The sequence below is a fragment of the Spodoptera frugiperda genome, chromosome 30 (assembly GCF_023101765.2).
Source record: "Spodoptera frugiperda isolate SF20-4 chromosome 30, AGI-APGP_CSIRO_Sfru_2.0, whole genome shotgun sequence".
Taxonomy (NCBI): Eukaryota; Metazoa; Arthropoda; class Insecta; order Lepidoptera; family Noctuidae; genus Spodoptera; species Spodoptera frugiperda.
The window spans coordinates 7,012,155-7,033,718 of NC_064241.1; the positions used below are offsets into that span (position 1 = coordinate 7,012,155).

Genomic DNA, 21,564 nt, shown 5'->3' on the forward strand with positions numbered 1-21,564 from the left:
TGAGAATGATGTCAATTTCATGCAAATGTAATACAGAACTTTGCCGGTAACTAGTTAAAATACTTTCAAAATAGAGATTCAAGATGTTCACGTCATTGTAATCATGAGTTAGTTATAATATTATAATTTGTACGGAGCCATTTCTTTATCAGGCCAATTTTAATAGAGCTATGTGTGAGTAACTAGTATAAAAATTTATACTAAATGGAATGGAATTTTTTGGTAAATACGTATTAGTGGTACTGATTGTGGCCTTTTGTATATCCTCTTTTCACGTAGCGATGTTAGATACAGTACAGCAGATAGTCAAATATCAGGGTTGAGTGTGCGTGTGTGCGAAGAGTGAGTGAATTCGGTTTTAAAGTGATTGTGATTGTAATGAAAATAATTGATAGCTAGTAAATATAACACTGATGGGCTATAGGCGAATATGGGCTAGGAAAAAGACGATAGGTAGAAATTTTTCTACCTATCGTAGATAAGGTAGAAAAGATTGACAGTTAGTTACGTAGGTAAATTGAGGAATCTCGGCACTTAAATCAGAATAGTAAGAATAGCCAGAATATTACGCAATTTTATTCAACGCAATACGCAATTTCAGTAAAAGAATTAGACTCCTTAGAACAGCTTACATGTTACATCTTCGTTGCAAGCTACGAATAAAGCTTTAAACCGAATCCCACGTTCCACCTGATACAGTACGATCTAGAATAAGTATTTTCCCATTGAATACACAATACAATAGGGAAAGACGCTTAGTGCAGATTTGCAGCCGCGCGTGGCATTTGTGCAAGGCGAGGTCAATAGAAACCTCATGTGAGCAGGTCGACGTAATAGGTAGTAAGTTCTTTATTATTTATTTATGTTATTATCAACACACAACGCAGTGATTTCATTAATTATATGCATTTTTCAATTAGTGTTTACAAGAAACGAAAATCGTTGAATTACTATCTAGTTTGTTTAAGTTAAAAGTTCATTAAATACTAATACTTTCGGCATCCAAACAGGTTGGTGAATCATCGCACATCAACTTAATGTTAGCTAAACAAGACATTTATTGCTGCTATTACTCGGAACGACCATAACGACGATAGTTTCGATAATAAGACCCTAATTATGTACCGACAGATTATTTTGCTAATCGATATCAATTTGGAACATTTCACGTTGTTATATCAGGTGACGATATTTTAGGTACCTATTTACCTACCTACCTAGTTAGTTAATTTTTATATAATCATGGCTGCTTGTCAGGAAGCTCGATCGTTTCGGCAGACATTACTTTCAAATAAAATGTTTTGTTGGTTTTTAAAAGATATTTCTTTGACGTCGGTTTCGCACCTGCTTCGTACGTGAAGGTATGCGCTTGATGGACCGCGCTGCACACGTACGGAATACTGATAACTGCAGGCATTCTAAATAATTTAAGTAAGTACCTAGTTATAGATTTTTGGCGACGTAACTGACTAATACCTCTCTTCGAAAGTTATGTGAATATCATAAAGCAAATAACTACAATAAGTAATGAATTCTAATACCCGATGTAGGTACCTACTCATTATGGTTTTAAAGACGTAACAAGAGTCATTTCAGAAACACAATGAGGATAAAAAGTAAGTGGTCTCTCAAACGTTCGAACATTCCACTTTCTCAGAGGTAAATTGAACAGTCTTATGATCAAGAACGTGACGTAATCTGTTGCAAAAAGCATTCAACTTCCTTTCTTTAAACTTAAACGACGAAAGTGTAATCGGAATTTTATTTTCGACTGCAGGCAAAATACCTATTGTACTAAATATTTATCATCAGTTACGATAAGCAGTAGGTATATAGGTACGTGCTTAAGTAGGTAAAGAATCAATTAGTTAATAGTGGTCATTGCCTAAAACTAAATTTACATTTTATTTACTTTAGTGAAATTTAGTGCCTAGTTATTTAATTTAACATGCTTCATTTGCTTTAAAAAGGTTGAATAAACTAATAGTTTTTAAATGAAATTTTATGATGCAACAAGCATCCAAATTTTAGCCAAGAGCCAATCAACATCAATGGTCAGCGGATCAAGTCAATTTGAAAAAAGAACTTTGCGACTTGGAAGATTGACAGATTATATTCCTCATTAACATAATATGGAGTACAGAGAACTTTTAAGCAGAAATAATCTCACAATCATTTTAAAATAATTTGTTTCAACTAAACTTTAATTACTCACCATTTCGAGATACATCTAGTTCAACTAGGTTTTCAAAATTCTGAATGTCAGCTGGAAGTTTATGGATTTCATTGTCACTGAGACCTAGTCTTCTTAGTCTATGAAGTCTGAAGAAATTCTGGAACAAACAAATAAAATTATGTACATCATCATAGTTACTTTAACCCATAGTTATAGGCTACCCATAAGCCAATCGGATAGCATGTACCAATGTGCTAATAAAATTAACCCAACAAATTAAATTATGTTTCTATTTTAATACCTTTATTGACAGCTAAACTATAAATCAAAATAGTTAATTTTAGATTTCATTCAGTATAATGGATTTTGATGAATAGGCATTCTAATTACTAGATGTATTGTTGCATTGTATTTAATGTTAGCTCTATTGTATATACACTAACTGTATTGTGAGCGATACAACTAGGTATCCTATATGAGGTTGAAAATAATACATTATCATATAAATTAGCAACAAAGGAATTGGGAATATCCCCATTATATAGGTACCTATTATTATTAAATGAACACAATCTGTATTACTATCATTTACATGATAATAAAGCAATTTACATTGAAGTAAGTAGTACAAACTTAAAATACAATTATAATAGATAAACAAATTAAAAAATATTATCATTCGTCATAAAGGTAACATTATTCTCACACACACTTTGAAATAGTTCTAGTATATTAAGAATTTAATGACATTAGCAAATGATTATCCTACATTCAAATAAGGGTAAATCGGTTGACAAATTAAAACAATGAATCATACATCTGACTGCTATCTCTGTAATTAATTATCTATCTAATAGTTATATTTATTTTATGGCACATTGATTAACATTATTTATGATAGGAAGTAACTATTAGATACTTTTTTCTTAACATATGTATCTCAATTCTTCAAATTCTACAGCCAACAATACAATAGCTGTAAGATTTAATAAACATAAAAACCGAAGAGTAATGATTCATTTTGTCTTTCAATATTTACCTTATGTATTAATTACAACAGTCATTACTTTATACAATTTGTATAAAGCAGAGCATGATCTGTAAAATTGTTATAGGTATTTACATTCTGATGCTAAAACCAGTTATATGCAAGTTGTTTTTTTTTCTGAGAATTGGTCAACTAAAGAATCTTACATATTTGGTATATTAAGTATGTGCAACAAGCAACATAAACATCAAAGTTTTGTAACCACATAAATGTATTGTATCGACAGCGGTATTTTGTTTGTAAATCTTTAATTTAACACTTAAACACATGATGTATTCAGAGACGTGACTTCACTACATTTACCTACAAAAGTTAAAAAATATTATGGGAACAAACTAACATCATCAGAACAAGCAATATCCATTATACTAAAGCATGGGAATCGTTACACTTACGTGCCAATAACATAGCTTGAGACGCAATGATATTATTTACACATAATCAGTGATAAGGTAAACGCCCACGAGTGTAACGAATCCTCCTATTTAGGTTACACATTCACTCACCTTCGGCAAATCTCGTATATGGTTGGCATCCAAAAAGAGTTCCTCTAAACTCCTGGAATATCGTAAAATGTCTTCGGGTATTGTTGGCAACGAGCAATGCCGCTTGTCTACACATTCCACTTGGCGATTACATTTGAACAAAGGTATACATCGAAACATGTTGGACACTACACTTCATACAAACTATTATTGAATGAATCACTACAACGACACATATTTGAGCACTTTCAAGAGTTTAACACTATTTCAGCATTGTAAAATTGATAACGATATCAAAATAATCCAAAAAACACAATTTACACCTCACCCTACAAAATGAAGCCACTAACTGTCAGAGTTGCCAGACGGACATAATAGTTAAAACTCTGGGCTTGTCATTGAAAAAAAAGGTATAAATATTTTTGGTAGTTTATGTTTACAAAAAAGTGTACTTTTTTGTCTAGTGTTTAATTATTTTACAATAAAAATCCCGAAAATTTTAGGTAACTTTTAAAGCAATATAATGTTAAAAATATATATGAGACGCAGTAGCCACCATTGCTACCAATCAGCTGCAAGCATTTGTCAATAGGGTTGGCCGGTAAAAGCTAAATCCAGATGGCGCCAGCATAGGTGGATCAAAATATTAGTAGGAATTTTAAACTACATATAGTTGTTATGTGTGACTACGAAAAAACTAGTTAATATACAGCTAAACTACTTGGAAAAATTACAATTCAAATAAATTTAACGCCTTTATTTTAGTTTTAATATTAGTTATTCCTTTTTTTTTGTTTTGGTATTTTTAAGTTGTAAATAATGTGTTAGTTAATATATTGTAAATATCTAAATAGACCATCTACACAAAATACAGAGATATTTTCCAAAAAAAAAATTAATTTTACATTTAAAGAGAGAGATTTACAATTAAAGAGTGCAACATCAACACACAATCATACTTTTAGTGGTATTTAAGGAATGCAAATCTCGCGAAATGACGAATAAAGCGAGATATCACGAAATTATAATATACAATCTCACAAGATCTGGCCAATATCTATCAGTTGTGTATGTTTTTTGCAAATAATCATAATGTTTAAATAAATTAGGCGATAAATAGTATGACTATAAAATTTTGCATTCCTTAATGGTAATGGAAGAAGAACTGTTTGAGTGCGAAGCTTCGTCAGCACGATGTACTAGTAGTGTGTATTGGTGAAAATGATCGAAATATAAATGGTGTCGTGTCACAGTTAAAAACATTATTAAACCGGTGTAAGGATAATTTAATTTTTGTACTTGGTGTAAATAATAGTTACTACTATAATGTCAATAAATTAAATAACTATCTCGAAAATGTATGTAAACAATATAGAACATGTACATTTATAAGAAAAACTTCAAAGGCATTAGTTATTAGTGAATGTATAAATTACTATTTAGATTGTAATTATTATAATGAAAAATTTTTGTGTCCAACTCAAATTAGAAAACTAATAGCTCATAATAGTTCTAAGTCTAACAATTGTACCATTAGAAAAAACGAGCCGAAAAAAGGCACTATCCCTTTTTATTTTAATAATAACTTGAAAAAAAATATTGATAATACAAGTCAGTCCTTAATTCCTAAATTGTCTATCGAACAACCAGTGAAAGGTACCATTCCATACTACTTTCAGAAATTAAATAAAACTGGAACCTTTTTTCGAGCCTCACAACATACTCCCACTAAACAGTAGCACATTTAAAATATTGCATCAAAACATAGCTAGTATCTTATCTAAAAAAGAAATATTGGAGTTAACACTCCAGGACTTATTTAAGTGTAATAATCTTCCTAATGTTATGTGTTTTTCTGAAACATTCTTAAAGAAAGGTTGTGAGAATTATATTAAATTAACTAACTATTGTTTGGCGGCTAGCTATTGTAGAGATAAGCAGAGAGGCGGTACATGTATTCTAGTGAGAAAAGATTTAATATTTAAAGAATTACAACACTTAAGCAGTCATGCAGTTCAAAATACTTTTGAAGTTTGTGGCATAGAAATTGCATCAATTAATTTAATCATAATCTGCGTATACAGAACACCACAGTCGGACCCTACACAGTTTCTTACTAAATTAAATAATCTTTTATATGATTTGCTCAAAAAGTTTAAATCTAGAAAACAAATAGTGGTAACCGGCGATTTCAACATTAATATCTTAAAAAAAGGAAAAATCACAGATGAATTACAAGACCTAGCCTACAACAATAATATGAAAATTCACATAAATGTTCCCACTCGTAAATCATCCTGTATAGACCACATTTTAAGTAACATACCAAATGCAGAAGCAACCGTTTTACCACTGTACCTATCAGATCACGAATCAGCCCAAATGCTTAGCTTTCCCGTAAAACAGAAAACCGAAAGGCCACCTATTTTCTATTTATACAAAAGAGACTTTAATTCAGAAAACATTGAAAAATTTAAAAAGTATTTACAATGTCTATCTTGGTCAGATGTTTTCAATGAAAATAATATAAATATTGCCTTTAATAAATTTCATGAATTGTTTTGCCTTATGTATAACCTTTGTTTCCCAAAAAACAAAATAAAAATCCAATTAAATAAAAGTAACCAAAAATGGATTAGCAAAGGACTCAAAATAAGTTGCTCAAAGAAAAGATATCTACGATCTCGTTATTATAAAAATAAAAATGAGGAGAATAAACATCAATATAAGACTTATTCACATCTTTTACAAAAATGTATATATAACTCTAAAAAACTTGCCAATGTAAAATTTATTAATAAAAATGAAAACAAATGCAAAGCTACGTGGTCAATAGTCAAAGAAGAAATCTCAAATGCAAAGCCTAAAGATAACATTGATGGTATCAAAGTTAATGATACTATACTCACAAATCCTCTAGATATAGCTACTGCATTCAATAACTATTTCATAACACCTGCCCATCAACTAACACCATCGCTTAATCAAATTCATAAAACTCGGACTCCTATAGCAAATTCAATGTATATTATGCCTATGTCACAAAGTGAAGTTAATCGCGAAATTATGCTACTGAAGGCTACTAACTCAGAAGGATACGATGAAATAAATACGAAAATAATAAAACTTTGCTCAAATGAGATTACTAACATACTCACTTATCTAATTAACCAATCTTTTGCCCTCGGAGTGTTTCCAGATGCTTTAAAACGCTCCATAGTAAAGCCTTTATTCAAAAAAGGAGACAAACATGACATTTCTAATTATCGGCCAATAACCTTAATCCCTATATTCGCAAAACTGTTTGAAAAGTGCATGTACAAAAGAATAACGGGTTTTTGTGATAAATATAAAATCATTAGTAAACAGCAATTCGGCTTTCAAAAACATAAGTCTACAAATTCCGCTATATTTTCCTTTACAAAAAATGTTTTAGAGAGTATTAATGAAAATCATATAACAACCGGGTTATTTTTTGATCTGTCTAAGGCTTTTGATCTGGTTACACATGACATTCTTCTACGTAAATTAGAGAATGTGGGCATAAGAGGAATTGCACTTCAATGGATTACGTCATATCTAAGTAACAGGCAACAGTGTGTTATGATCACAAACTTAGATAAAAATAAAGATATGATACCTTACATGTCAAAATATGAAAATATCAAACGCGGCGTTCCGCAAGGCAGTATATTGGGACCTATTCTATTTTTATTATATATTAACGACATAACGGACATAACTCAGCATAAATGCACTCTATTTGCTGATGACATATCGATTCTGATATCATCAGACAAAAAAATTAACACAATTAGCGACCATGAAAGTGAAATAAATTCAACTGTAGACAATTTGATACACTGGCTAAATAAAAATAAATTAAAAATAAATCTTCAAAAATCAGTTTACATTCAGTTTAACCAATCATCTAATAGTAAATACAATTTTAACATGAACATACATAAAATTAGTAAAGTCACACACACCAAATTTTTAGGGATAACGATTGATGAAATGTTATGCTGGAAAGAACATACAAATACTATATCTAACAAAATTAATAAGTTTGTTTACGCATTAAGACAAGTTAGATATGTAACAAATATAAATACAGCTATTCTATGCTAATGTGGAATCTATATCCGTTATGGCTTAGTAATTTGGGGCAATAATACGGATATAAATAGAGCATTTGTTGCCCAAAAAAATGTATAAGAGCAATATGTGGACTAAAACTCGACGATTCATGCCAACCTCATTTTAAAAGACTTGGTCTGCTGCCTTTGCCTTGTTTGTATATTTATGAAACTTGTATGTTTGTCTCGAAACATAAGCAATTTTTCCAAGCATTAGAACAAGTTATCCCAAGAAACCGCCGGGATCCATATAAACTCGTTATAAACCGACCTAATAGTACCAAATATAGCAAAAACTGTGTGGCCATGTGTATACGCGTATATAACAAACTACCCACAGAGCTTAAGTGCCTTAATGCTAGTCTATTTAAGAAAAAACTATACAAATGGCTCAACCAACATAATTTTTATAGTCTTAAGGAATATTTAGATTATAAGTTTTAATTTTTTAATTATTTTGCATGTTGTATTACCATAGATACAAACTCACATTTCTGTGATAATTTGAAATATTTGCATGCTTATAATTTAAGCAAAACATGTGAATCCCATTTTAATTGTAAGACCTTTATATACCATGTTTTGAAGCAAATAAATATATTTCTATTTCTATTTCTAATGGCATCTTTCAATCATCATCATTATTCAGGACTGCGGGTCTGCGGACGGCGAACAAGGGTACAACCAGACCACCACAAATTGGGCCCAGTAAGGCTGATGCCCGATCTATATGGCTGAAGACTACCTAAAGGGTTACGGCTAGGAGTAAGAAAAGGGTGGTTTTTAGTATGTAAGAGTATGATGCTCCCTCTCGCCTCACCGAAGGCGGGTGAAGTCATTAGATGATTTACTCACCTCAATAAAGAGGGCGATCAACATTATTGCGTCTACACAGGTTTTTATATCATAATCGTAACAAAAAAGGCTGCCACTCAATCTATGCCGGCGCTATCTGGTTTTACCTTTTACCTGCCAATCCCATTGAGAGTAATGGCTCTACCACATATTTTGGTCCATCTATGCTAACGCCATCTGGATTTGCTCATGATTATGAATATGCAAAAAGCGCCTTAGTTAAAATGAAAAAACTGAATTTTGTCTTTGGACATGGGAATAGAATGTCATTGTCATATCACATGTGACATCTGACATTTGTCAATTTTGACATCATACGCCGCGCACCGCGCAAGTCGAAATCAAATACATAGTTAAAAATCGGAAAAAAATTAGAATACCGACGACGACGTTCGAAAAAAAGAAACACAATACATTTGAATTTAAAAAATATAACATTTATTATCTTAATATTCTTTTAACATCAGTTCATACTCGCTTTTCACCTCAAGTTTTTATTAATTACACGTCAACTGTTTTCTGCGGTGTACACCTAAAAAGATTATATTTTTAATTCAAAATGGAATTTAAATTAGGATTTATCGGTGGAGGTAACATGTCCACAGCCATCGTTAAAGGAATCCTCAAGAGTGGTACTTATAACATTTATAAATAAATAGATTACAAATTAAACAAAAAACATGAATTCTAGTGATTATTGTGTTGTTTCCGTGTCGAATTAAAATAGTTAAAAATGACTGATGCTGGTATAATACGGATACATATTGAATTTTATATTTCAGGTGCCCACTCCGCGTCTAATATATGGGTCTCAGGGCCCCACATAGAAAATCTAAAACATTGGAGTGAAATGGGTACTAATGTTACTACAAGCAACGGAGAAGTATTTAAAAATTGTGATATGATATTTTTGGGGGTGAAAGTTACCAAATTAAATGACGCACTTCATGCTATCCAAACTAGTGTGAGCTCGAAAAAAGATGTATTGTTTGTGTCTATGTTACCAGGAATTGTTATACATGATCTTCATAAGGTGTGTGTTTATTTTCTACACATATATTTATAGCAAACCGGCTTAGCTTCCTTAATTTTAACAGGAATTAATTATGTGTGTTATATGTTAATTTAGTGGTAAAATGAGCAATGAATATCATTAGATACTAGGTAATTGTTTATTTTACTCTTACTCAATGGCTGCCTTACCCATTGCCAGGTTCTACATGGAAGATTTTCATGAGGCCCTTTGTCCTTTGGGAAAAATATGTGATACGAAAGTAGGTCTAATTGTTTGGTTTAGGTATTTGTCATGTTTGACAAAAACGCTAAAGTTACCATCATCAACACCCTTTAAGTGGCCACTGCTAACCAAAGGCCTCTTCTCGCACTGTGAAAGTTTGGCGTGGTGATTAATGCATGTTGGTGTTGTTGCATGCAATGCATAACTTTAAGCCTATGTTTCCTCTCGATGTTCTGGTTCTCCAATTGTCAGTGGTCTCTAAAGAATGTTAGAAAGTACATTAATCTTATTAGTAAACATAATTATTGTAAATTTTCAGACAATCAAATCTTATCTACCACTTGTGAATGCGACTGTGATACGTATAATGCCCAACACTCCGATGACTATTGGAGCTGGTGTTTGTCTTTACACTCCCGACACGGAAGTATCAGATGAACAATGTTCAAGATTAGAGAAACTTCTAAGCAGTTCTGCGTTGTGTGAGAAGATTCCAGAATATTTAATGGATTCATTGGGTGCATTGACTGCGTGTGCTCCAGCTTATGTAAGTTTTAAAGTTATTAGATATCTTAGTTTTTACTGTAAAATAGTGTACAGAGTGGATATGAATGGGTTAGTCAGTAAAGGCCAACCATGATGGACATATGTATACCACATTGGAGATATATTAAAGAAGGGTACTCACAAGCAAGCATGATAAGGCTGATGACTGTTGATAAAGCAAGAGACTTATGTAAGAATCATAGCAATTGGCAATCCATAGTCTGTGCCTAACCCCATGGGAGACAGGCATGAGATCAAGTATATATATATGTACTTTTTACTTAAAGCATCACTTTTAGTAATGAAATATTCCATATTATGTTTTAAACATTTCTCAAGAAACCATCCAATATGAGTTTATTTGCTAAGGCAGTTGTCCCACCAACGGCGAGTGAACGACTAACTATCGGCTATTTTCTCGCTCAAGAAACGTACAATAGATATACTTTCCGTGTAAACAAAAGAGATGCATATACAAATAGTTGATCGCTGACTGTTCACACTGCCGGCGAGTGCTCGCTTCACTTGTTTGTTTTTGTTTTCACTCGTTTTCACTCGTTTCTAGTTCTAGCTCTACTCGTTACTCGTTCATCGTTGCCGGTGGGACAACTGCCAAAGATACAGATTCAGTTGATTTTAAGGATACAATACTAACAATTTGAGAGTACTTATAGTTAGAATCAGAATATGAAATGATATTAAGGAACAGAGACTATAGTAAATGTTCCGAAAGTGATTTGAATTGTATAATATTTCAGATGTATGTAGTGATAGAAGCATTGGCTGATGGGGCAGTAAAGCAAGGCGTGCCTAGGGCCACTGCAATGCGTCTCGCAGCCCAGATGGTAGTAGGCAGTGGTCAAATGGTGCTGCAATCTGGAAAACACCCTGGACTGTTGAAGGATGAAGTATGTTCACCTGGTGGGTCAACTATTGCTGGAATTGCTGCTCTTGAGAATGGTAAACTAAGGTGAGTGGACTCTTCTAACTGTATTGTAGGTACAGCTCAATAATTACATACTGCTAATAATAATTACAGACTGCCTCGTTGGTCGCAAGTGCGACTGCCGGACAAGGGCTCTCGGGTTCGATTCCCGGGTTGGGCAAAGTATTACTGGGCTTTTTTTGGTTTTTCAAAAATTTCTCAGTAGTTAGTAGCACCGAGTCCGGATTTGTGCCCAGTACTCGTATATGGCAATAGGCTCATCCCCTATTATATGGGACTTATAACACAAATGGTGAAAAGTTGTTGGGTGTACATTTTATAGCGGCATTACGTGCCGTAATGTGCACCTCTGCCTACCCCTTCGGGGATAAAAGGCGTGACGTTACTCAATAATTATACGTTAGCCACTAATTCAATTGATTTGATGAATTGGTCCACCTGACTATTACAATCATGTAACAAGGTTTTATTTTATAAAGATTATTTTTGAAAAGTCAGGTATAAAGTTTACATGATTATGTAATACTTATAAAAAAATCTAATTGTTTCAGGGCAACACTGATCAACGCAATTGAAGCATCAACTATTAGAAATAAGGAGTTGGGAAATAAATAAGTCCATGACAATACATTATGCTTTACACATTAGTATTAAGGAAAATGCCTCAGACAAAATTCATCGAAATGAATCTCAATTCAATACTCGTTGAATACTTAGCTAATTTTGTTAATACTTCATTATTTTATTTATGGTGGATTGAATATTCAGAATCTCAGGAACTCATTGTTCTATTTATTGCCATATAATTATGTAGCAGAAATTTTGGGCTATGAGCACATGTTTTCAGCTACTATAAATGTATTAATGTACTGTAATTTGTTACTTGGCATTCCCTTACAGTGCAGTTTTAGGATTTAAGCTTACTCTGTTCAGATACTCTCTATTTTTTGCTCTATGAAATTGATATGATCAATTTTCAACTCTTTTTTTAAATACATACATATGTGTGAAACTATTCAGTATATTTTAAGTTTGTGTTTGTATTTGATTTGTTTTATTTTTGTTTATATATAAGTGCTTAATTAGATTTTTGTTATGTAATAGCTGTGATCAAAACTTATTTATTTGTTGTGTGAAAAGCGTTATAAATATTTATTGAGTTGTGTACCTGGCACATTCCTAAACACAATACTATAAAATCTATATCAATACTAATCAATACTGTAATCTCAATTTATTTAATTTTCAGATCTCATGTATGTCCAGTACTTAGTAGCCGATTTTGTTATAAAATATTAGCTTAGGGTTTGTATTTACCTATAATAGAAAATGTGCCACTTTCCGTCACTATCACAATTGAGAATTCTATGTACTTACTTAATATAATATTGAACCTCTATTATATTGAGAGTATAAAACCTTTTTTGTCGCGTTACAATGAGGCTTCGGAGCTGTAATGGGATTTGTTGATGCGAAGAATAAGACCTTTAACTGTCGCACTCAAAGTCATTTAATGGTTACTTAACCCAGTTCTTAGCAATTGTTTTTGATACAAAATCGTTACTAAGGAATAGTTTAAGTAAGCATTAAATGTTTCTGAGTGCGGCGTGCTGAATGAGTGAGTGTGTTTAAGTTCTTGACTGCCAATAGAACAAGGCTCGGAACCGGTTTAAAAAAATACCGGTTAATACCGGTTTATATCGGTTTTCCTCCGAACTTTTCTTAAGAACGTGAACATTAAAGAACTTTATTTTAACCTAAATTAACCGGTTTATTCGACGAGGGGCATGTCGGTACACGCGTTGAAATATTATTATTGAAATAAGCTGAACAGCGCGCGGCGTTTCTTTGATGTGCGTCGTATTAACCGGTTTTTATTGCTCTAAACCGGTTAATCCGAAAAAACCTTTATGAAAATACTGTTCCAAATACCGGTTTAAAAAAACCGGTTTCGCGAACGAAACCCAATGTAAAGGTTTTGCGTACAAGTACATAATAACGGTTTGAAAATTTAACCGGTATCCGAGCCTTGCAATAGAAAACTGTTGAAGGCAAATCCTCCGCTAACGTCGGTCACTCGTTACCCCCATGGCGTTCAATGTGTTATAATCCTATACTAACATACTCTACTCATAGCATCATCGCTTACCGTCAGGCGAGATAGCGACCAAGCGACTATCAGAAGCGCATTACAAATAAATAAGTGTTAATGTGTCCAGTATCTTATGGTATATGATACGTACATTTGGCACATTTTCTGTTAAATGTAAACCTTATAAACGATCCTTATAATAGTAAATAGACATTAAGCACGTGAGTGCTTTTCGCAAAAAGTATAGTCTGTCACCTCTGCAATTAACACTATTAGAATTCCCACACGAGTCAGTATTATTACAGTATTAGGTATACTGTCGTATTTAACACATTGTACTATGATTTCTTTACTAATAAACACAAGCACTGTAACACAATGTCTAGTTTTATTTTGGAGCTATGATGATTTTAACTGTGATTGCAATTTTGCAGTTTTCATATCAACCTCTTTGGTCAGTAGTGATGCGACGTTGTAGCTGGCATATAATATGTTGTTTTGTTTGATTTATAATCATGTTATCTATAGGTAGAAAAATAAGTCGGGTTTTCCTTCCTGACGCTATAACTCCAGGACGCACGAACCGATTTCCCCGGTTTTGCATTTGTTAGAACATTTTCTTTGCTATACTTATAAACTCACGGAGCCTCGGGCTCCGAATTCAGAAAAAAAACAGGAAACCGGAGAAAATCATTGGTGGCGAAACGGTGATCGGGTTTGCTAGCAATTTATAACACGCAGTTGAGCATCAAATCTATTAATAATTATAAGTAGTAATTATTAATATGGTAATTAGTTATGGTATAGGAAGATTAAAACAAGAAATATTTTGTAATTATTTATCCAATTTTATTTAGCAATCTTAAGACTAAAGAAATAATTCAAATAAATGACAAGAAAAGCTGGAATAAAAAAAATACTGATATAAAAGTAAAAATTAGATGAGAGTGGACAATATATGCCTAATACCTATATTTAGGTACTAAGTAACCATATACCTTAGTTACGTTTTCTCAATAAATAACTAACAGTGAAGGTTGGGTAAGGTCCTTCCTTTGCATTTGTTCACCCATGCGACCCAGGCGTTGAATCCGTGGACACCGAAAATGGTCTTAGCGCACTGAGACGCTATTGTGATGTCATCCAGCAACAGATCTAGAACGAACAAATAATATTTCAGTGACTAATTTTTTGATTTTGATGAATTAACCCATCATCATCATCATCAGCCGATAGACTTTCACTGCTGAACAAAGGCCTCCCCCTTAATCCTCCACGTACTTAACCCACGAGCAAGCAATGTAAGAATACTTATAATGTAGGTAGGTACCAAGTATTTGGCAGAAGGGAAAATATCAGCAGAGACGTTAATTTGGTATGATGTTAACTAAACAAGTTTTCTTATAGTGATAACTCATCCCAATCCTATGCCCCAAATCCTCAATTCGCAATCCCCATATCCCCAAAACGCTTGTAACCGTGTTACTTTTCTTTGTTAGAATGGAAAATCATTAACTGTCTCCTTCCACCCTCCGTGGAGTGAATGTCAGACTCCTGCTCCGTGCTGATGTTGCGGCATAAGTTGATGTTACCAACACAGGGCAGAAGAATCGTGGTATTTGATGTTCCAAATTGTTTTTGATTATGCCAATGGAAATATGCGTGATGTACCAATGTTATGTTTGTTCTATACTGATCCGGAGCTGCGGACTACCTAGCGGGTTCACCGGGGCTCCGGCTCGATAAGCAGAAGTAGGAACGGGGTGGTTTTTAGTCAGTAAGAGTCTGACACTCCCTCACCCCTCGCCCAGGGCAGGAGAAGTACCTAGGTAATTGGATGATATTCCCAAAAAAAAGTTCTATAAAGTAAGTAGATATTTTACCTTTACAGCGTATGTTGCATCCCTTGCCTGGATGGTCACCATCGCTGCACCAGTAGCGGTTATTGATTTGGAATAAGCCATAGTCGAGAGAGCCATCTGAATTGGCGTTACCAATGGCGTTGGTTCGTTTGGAACTCTCCGCTTCGATCAGACACACCCCTAGAAAGAAAAGTCATTCGTTAAAAAAACTCGGGCTCCGTAAGTTTTATAGGTAAGAAAATTCAGGAAAAATTTCAAGCGAAACGGAGTTCGCCGGGTTTGCTAGTTTACTATAACTTATCGGTCAACTTGAGAATCAAGGTCTTTGAGGTCAAGAATTTGGGGACTACTTAAGTAATCAAAGCTTAAAAACTCTTTTATCAAGCCTTGTAAGTACTTAGAGGTATTCCAGATAGGTAGATTAGATAGTCAATTAGGTAGGTACCTAACGTATTATTCCAGTACTTATGAACTGCTACAAAAGGGTTACCGAAAAGATTTTCGAGTATTTTAAAATAAAACGATTAATTAAGTGAAAAAATGATATAAATTAAGTAGGTACTTACAATCTTTAAGCTCATGTTCAGGAAATCCTTGCCTTCTTAGCTCCTGAACTAATTCACATTCCGTGAATGTTTTTCCATAGCATTTTGCAATAAAGCATAAAACAACAACAAACAGAATGGCGCGCGTCATTTCGACACTTTACCTCTTCAAGCTTTAATCGAGTAACCAATTATTGCGTGTCAAGGGTAACAATATTCGGCTAATTGATAGGCGAAACCTGTTCAAGCAATAACCAAGATTTTTGTTCTCAGTTATTATTTACCAAGCCGTAGACAATGCACTTGGGTTGAAGACACCACACTGATGAAAGAAAGTGGACCAATACGTTTTTATATGGTTCAGTATTAAACTTCTATCCTTATGACACACGGAAAGCTAAAAAATTCTTAAAGAGCAAAATTCCAAAGTAGGTAGGTAGGTATTCCAATTAGTTTCCCGTTAGGTCTTAAAACATAAGAAAACCAGTTGTGTGAGTCTGTTTGTTTAAACCACAATTAATTATTGTTAATTAAAAACTTAATTGGATTTGTGTGATACAATTATTGATTCTCGACTTGTTATATTGTTACTCAATGATTTCATTCACGTGCTGTTCATTAACTTATCAAGAATCTATTGACGTGAAGTCTTTCTTTTAATTACCTATGATTGACTTTACAAGAAACGTTTTAACGGAGAAAAGAAACCAAATGTTTTTAATTTTATTCATTTATTTAGGACATATTCTTAGTAAGTACACGTAATATTAGTTAAACTATAAGTTCCTTAAAATTCTTATCGCATTACCTACGCAATTAACACAAAATTGAAAATAAATAATTTGGAGATAATATCTAAGTAATTACAACACAAATAAATGTAAAGACGCAAATTATATTATAAGGTAAGTGAATCTTTAAGCTCCTTAAGATAACGTTTGTTTTTCAATGCCATATTAACGACAACAATATTTGAACAATCACAAGGAACTGCAATAGATTTTACACATTTTCGACACCACGTAAACATTAAAATAACGACGCATAAAGCCGTCTATTTCTCTTCAGTAAAAACGTAGATTTTTCTCGTGGTCTGTTGTGGTGTGTAGGGGTGATAAGGATGCACACACACTGTCCTTTTCGTGAAAAGGAACAGGGACATCCGTCGTGCGAGGCCTACGCCGATATCGATGCTCTTGTGTCGTGGTATGTCCATCATCGGTAACTCGTCTTCATCCTGTTTGGAGAAACAACTCAATCTTCGGAAACTGTTGCGAAACCTTCCGAATGCTGGTATCACCGCTCTCTGAACGCTCGGGAGTCGTCGTAACAGAGTCTTCTTAGCTTTTTTGTCATCTTTCCCTTCTTTGTTAGTGTACTTATTCTTCTTGTGCTTAGTTTCATCAACTTTCACCGATTTTGTATAAATCCCATTAGTTTCCGAGGGTACGATCACAGATATGTCTTCTTCAGACATCACTACATTGTTTTATTTTCCACATTTTGTATATAACTTGTTCGCTTATCGGACTAGAGTGAGCTCCTGTCTCAATTTTTGGCATTGATTGAGTGTGACGCAGTTTCGTGATAAGATATTGTCCAGATTACCCACTGTGATTATAGCGACTCGGTTTATAATGATTACACGCTGTAAAAATCTCGCGGAAAAAAGGGTGCGGTATCGTTATTCTTTATAATGGCAATAAATGCAATTTTAGATTTATTTACAGTTTTGAGTAATGTTAATCCTCATCAATTAGGTACCTAATCAAATTATTTTTTTGTGCCCCCTTTGTTCTTTATATCCCGTATAGGAGAATGAAATATAACTTATCCATATTTCAGTGTTCTTGTAATGAAATGTAAATAACATGTTTTTACATTATTTAGTATTTTTTTATGACAAATTACTTAATAAAAATTTTTACCGACTCATCCTAGCTGCGTGAAATTCACGTTACTACTAAATAAACAGCTGTAGCAAATGTCTCCCAAATTGCATTTAAGACTTACAATACATAGCCATAAAAACTGATTACAACCGTAACCTTGTGTTCAGTAACCGTGAGACAGAACTCTTCCGTAATAAGAACTATTTTTTTAGTAATTTTAAGTTTTATTGACTTTATTTGTACCGATAAATATACCGTTACATTTAGTCTGAATTTGCAGCAAGCCGCGGTAGGGGAGAATAGGGATGATGACGGGGTATGAAATTAAAAAATCTATTTAGTCTGTCACTAGTAAAAAATACGTGTGTAACGTTTTAAAATATTCTACCAGGCGGACATTAAAATGAATATTAGTTATCTACCCTATTATATCTAAGGCGGGAGAAGTCATTGGATGATTTTTCCCCCTTAAAGAACCTCTATTATGTCTTTTACCAATAGGCTATTTATTTATTTGTTAATCCATATTTAGTCAGTTTCGAATCACTAAATTACTCAGTCAGTTAACTAGGAAAAGAAAGTATTGAACCCACAGCTCAGCTTTTCCTTCTACTCATTTTCGTTAATATCCGTACCATAGTTTCTAAAGTCTAACTTCTGATTTCCACAACCCCACTTGTCTATTTAAGTTTTTACTGGACCTTTGCTGCACAAGTCCGACTCAAACTTGGCCTGTGTTGGTGATGCGAGTGTGTACACTAGATTTGACAATAGATAAATGGTGACGTATTACTTACTTACACAGTAATCTCGTTTAACGTTTACCTTAATGAAAATGGCAGACCGTCTCTTTAGCCGAGTGTTTATAGTTTGGAAAATATTTTTTTAGTAACAATATGAAGATTGTAATTATATAAATATTGTCCATAGAGAGTGTTACAATAGGATATTTAATATATTTACCAAAAAGTGGTAATGTGCACCTCAGCCAACTCATTCGTTCAACGTCCCTAAGGGGATAAAAGGCGTAACGTTGAACGTTGCTTTTAGTGAGTGTACTGATTGGACATTGTTTCCTAGCCTCAGGGGTGAAGTAAGTGTACCTAAACTGTAAATACCATACCTAGGTAGATGCATGCAAAAAACAAAGTTCACATAATCAAACGTACCTAGGTATATTGCTAAAAGAAAATACAACAATATCCGGACCCCGTTTAAATTAGCAGCTGACCCCTGATGTATGTTAAAGTGACATTTAATTAAATAGACCATATTATTAATTGTATACCTATTTCTCCAGTTTATCCTGTTTTGGGGAAAACACCAGTATTTACCCAAGCGTTGACTTCTAATGGCCTATTGTGATGAGTTCATGGCCATATACAAAACTGGTGGTAGAGGTAGCCACGACACAATGTTCTAGAAATAAGGAAACAACTGCAAAGTGCAAATGCAAATTAAGCAGTAGGTGGTCTAGAATTAACTACTGCATTGATCACTGTTTTAAAATGTCAAGTACGTAATATGATAACAGAAGTTTCTGGGCTAATTGGTATATTCATGACCTCCATACTGATGTTCAACTATGTTAACAGATATTATGAAGTTTGAAATTCACTTGATTCCCCCTAGTCCTTTCCAATATCGAACCACAAGACAATCGGCGAAGCGCCACCGCTTCATGCTAGATATCCCACCCACTCGCATGAAGCGCTTCGCTTCAAGCTTCCTTATGCGAACTGCTAGGGAGTGGAATTCTTTGCCGGAGTCTGTGTTTCCTGATGGGTATAACCTGGGTGTCTTCAAAGCCCGAGTGAATAGGTTGCTTATGGGCAGACGTGCTCCATCGTAAGATGCATCATCACTAACCAACAGGCGAGATAGCGGTCAAAAGACGACCAATCACGTAAAAAAATCAAAAAGTTTGTTGTTCGACAAGCTGACGCAGCCCAATTGGAAACAACAAACAACAACAATGACGTGTCGACAACAATGACCTGGGATCGATTCACGACTTCGAGATTAATCCATGTGGTAAATTCTACAAAAACCCGGTTGTGGTAATGGCTATGTTAGGTTTTTAAGTAGCTTGTATGTTAGGCTCGTTTTCCAGGGTGGGCTGTCGAGGAAAGGGTAGATATCCATTTAGAAATTATTATGACTGTATTGAATGAAATAGGTAAACAATGTACCTCTAACGAACCCTAAAATCTGTATTTTTTCGTCGGTAGCATATCATAATGTATCTTTTTTAATGGAGGAAAATCATCCAATGACTTCTCATGCCAGGGCGAACCAAGAGGGAGTGTCAGACTCTTACTGATTAAAAGCCACCCCGTTCCTACTCCTGCTTCTCGAGCCGGAGCCCCGGTACACCCGCTTTTTTTTTTTTTTTGAGGGGGAAAATCATCCAATGACTTTTCTCGCCTTGGGTGAGGCGAGAGGGAGTGTCAGACTCTTACTGACTAAAAACCACCCCGTTCCTTCTCCTGCTTTTCGAGCCGGAGCCCCGGTAAACCCGCTAGGTAGTCCGCAGCTCCGGGTCAGGCATCAGCCCTATTGGGCCCCATCTGTGGTGGTCTGATGGCTCTTTGAGGCGCGCGCGGAACGCGACGCGCCGCACGCACGGGTCTGGTTCTGTTCGGGCGGTGAGCTACCCTTGCTCGCCGTCCGCAGGCCCGCACTTACGGTGGCCGGAGATCGTCTCGGGATCCCCTACGCCCGGAGTGTCTTTCGCGACGGCTGGGGCGTGAGGAGGTTTGTTCTCTCACGCGCCCCGCCTCCTCCTTAGCTAGCATGACTGCTTCGCAGAAGGAGGAGACGGCATCCCAGTCCCTCTCGCTCCGCACCATGGCCTGGACCAGTGCCGGGCGCGAGAGGTCGCCGTCGCCGACCACATCCCTGAGGACTTGGCGGTGCTCAGCCCACGCAGGGCACACCGCCACTGTATGTTCTACTGTGTCTTCCGGGCGGTCCTCGCAGTGATGACACCCGGGCGTTTCCTCCCGCCCAATAAGGAACAGGAACCTACCGAAACTTCCATGTCCGGTAAGCACCTGCGTTAGGCGGTAGGTGAGGACGCCGTGGCGCCTCTCTAGCCACTCCTCAAAGAGGGGACTTACCGCTGCGATGACAGCGAGCCCACGGTAGGTAGTCCGCAGCTCCGGATTAGGCATCAGCCCATATCATAATGCATATGCTGCAGAACTGTGGAAAAGCATGCTGCTTTTCCACATTGTGGTAGCACATACATTTAATAATTTTTAAAACTCTAATAACGATTTTTTAAGTAAACCTAATTACGTAAATAAATAAGACTTGTACCTAGTTCTTTTTATTTATGAAAACGTAACCGGTCGCTATAATTACAAAAGTATGCTGAGGCCATTGTGGCACGAACCTCGAAGGAGTTGTTTTTTTAATTTTGATATCGATCCATGCTTTGTCGCGTTTCCATTACAGTTAATAATATAGCGGCACACCCTTAGCCTACTTTAATTATACAAACTCTTATGCATTAGTTTTCAGTGTAAAGTTTCATAAATTAAGAATGGCAGCCAATAGGTTTTTTTTTGAGGGGGCAATATCATCCAATTACTTCTCCCGCGTTGGGCGAGGCGAGAGGGAGTGTCAGACTCTTACTGACTAAAAACCACCCCGTTCATTCTCCTGCTTTTCGAGCCGGAGCCCCGGTAAACCCGCTAGGTAGTCCGCAGCTCCGGATCAGACAGCCAATAGGGT

General features: G+C 35.0%; 3 protein-coding genes across 16 annotated transcripts in view; 1 reads left to right on the forward strand and 2 right to left on the reverse strand.

Moving 5' to 3' along the window:
• The window catches only part of LOC118269574 (protein lap4), a 68,227-nt gene extending 64,157 nt beyond the window's left edge, over positions 1 to 4,070 (reverse strand). For 11 of the 14 annotated variants that reach the window (XM_050707045.1, XM_050707046.1, XM_050707051.1 and 8 more), the window contains exons 1-2: positions 3,731 to 4,070; positions 2,216 to 2,333 (exon numbers count right to left, since the gene is read on the reverse strand). In XM_050707045.1, coding sequence (XP_050563002.1) covers positions 2,216 to 2,333; positions 3,731 to 3,889 — 277 coding nt within the window. In that variant the 5' untranslated portion in view covers positions 3,890 to 4,070. The remainder of the gene's footprint in view (positions 1 to 2,215; positions 2,334 to 3,730) is intronic. The other 3 variants (XM_050707049.1, XM_050707060.1, XM_050707058.1) reach the window with 1 other exon arrangement.
• A 4,933-nt stretch (positions 4,071 to 9,003) lies between these two features.
• LOC118269571 (pyrroline-5-carboxylate reductase 3) lies at positions 9,004 to 13,903 on the forward strand. The gene is made up of 5 exons (XM_035584719.2): positions 9,004 to 9,335; positions 9,486 to 9,736; positions 10,260 to 10,487; positions 11,245 to 11,456; positions 11,984 to 13,903. The coding sequence occupies exons 1-5, from the start codon at positions 9,263 to 9,265 to the stop codon at positions 12,045 to 12,047; spliced, it is 828 nt and encodes a 275-aa protein (XP_035440612.2). The 5' UTR covers positions 9,004 to 9,262; the 3' UTR covers positions 12,048 to 13,903.
• Positions 13,904 to 14,349: 446 nt separating this feature from the next.
• On the reverse strand, positions 14,350 to 16,528 carry LOC118270004 (lysozyme). Its single transcript, XM_035585417.2, has 3 exons — positions 15,953 to 16,528; positions 15,408 to 15,566; positions 14,350 to 14,679 (listed from the first exon to the last, which is right to left on the reverse strand). Exons 1-3 carry the CDS (start codon positions 16,080 to 16,082, stop codon positions 14,549 to 14,551), a joined length of 420 nt encoding a protein of 139 aa, XP_035441310.1. The 5' UTR covers positions 16,083 to 16,528; the 3' UTR covers positions 14,350 to 14,548.
• Between the last annotated feature and the right edge of the window lie 5,036 nt (positions 16,529 to 21,564).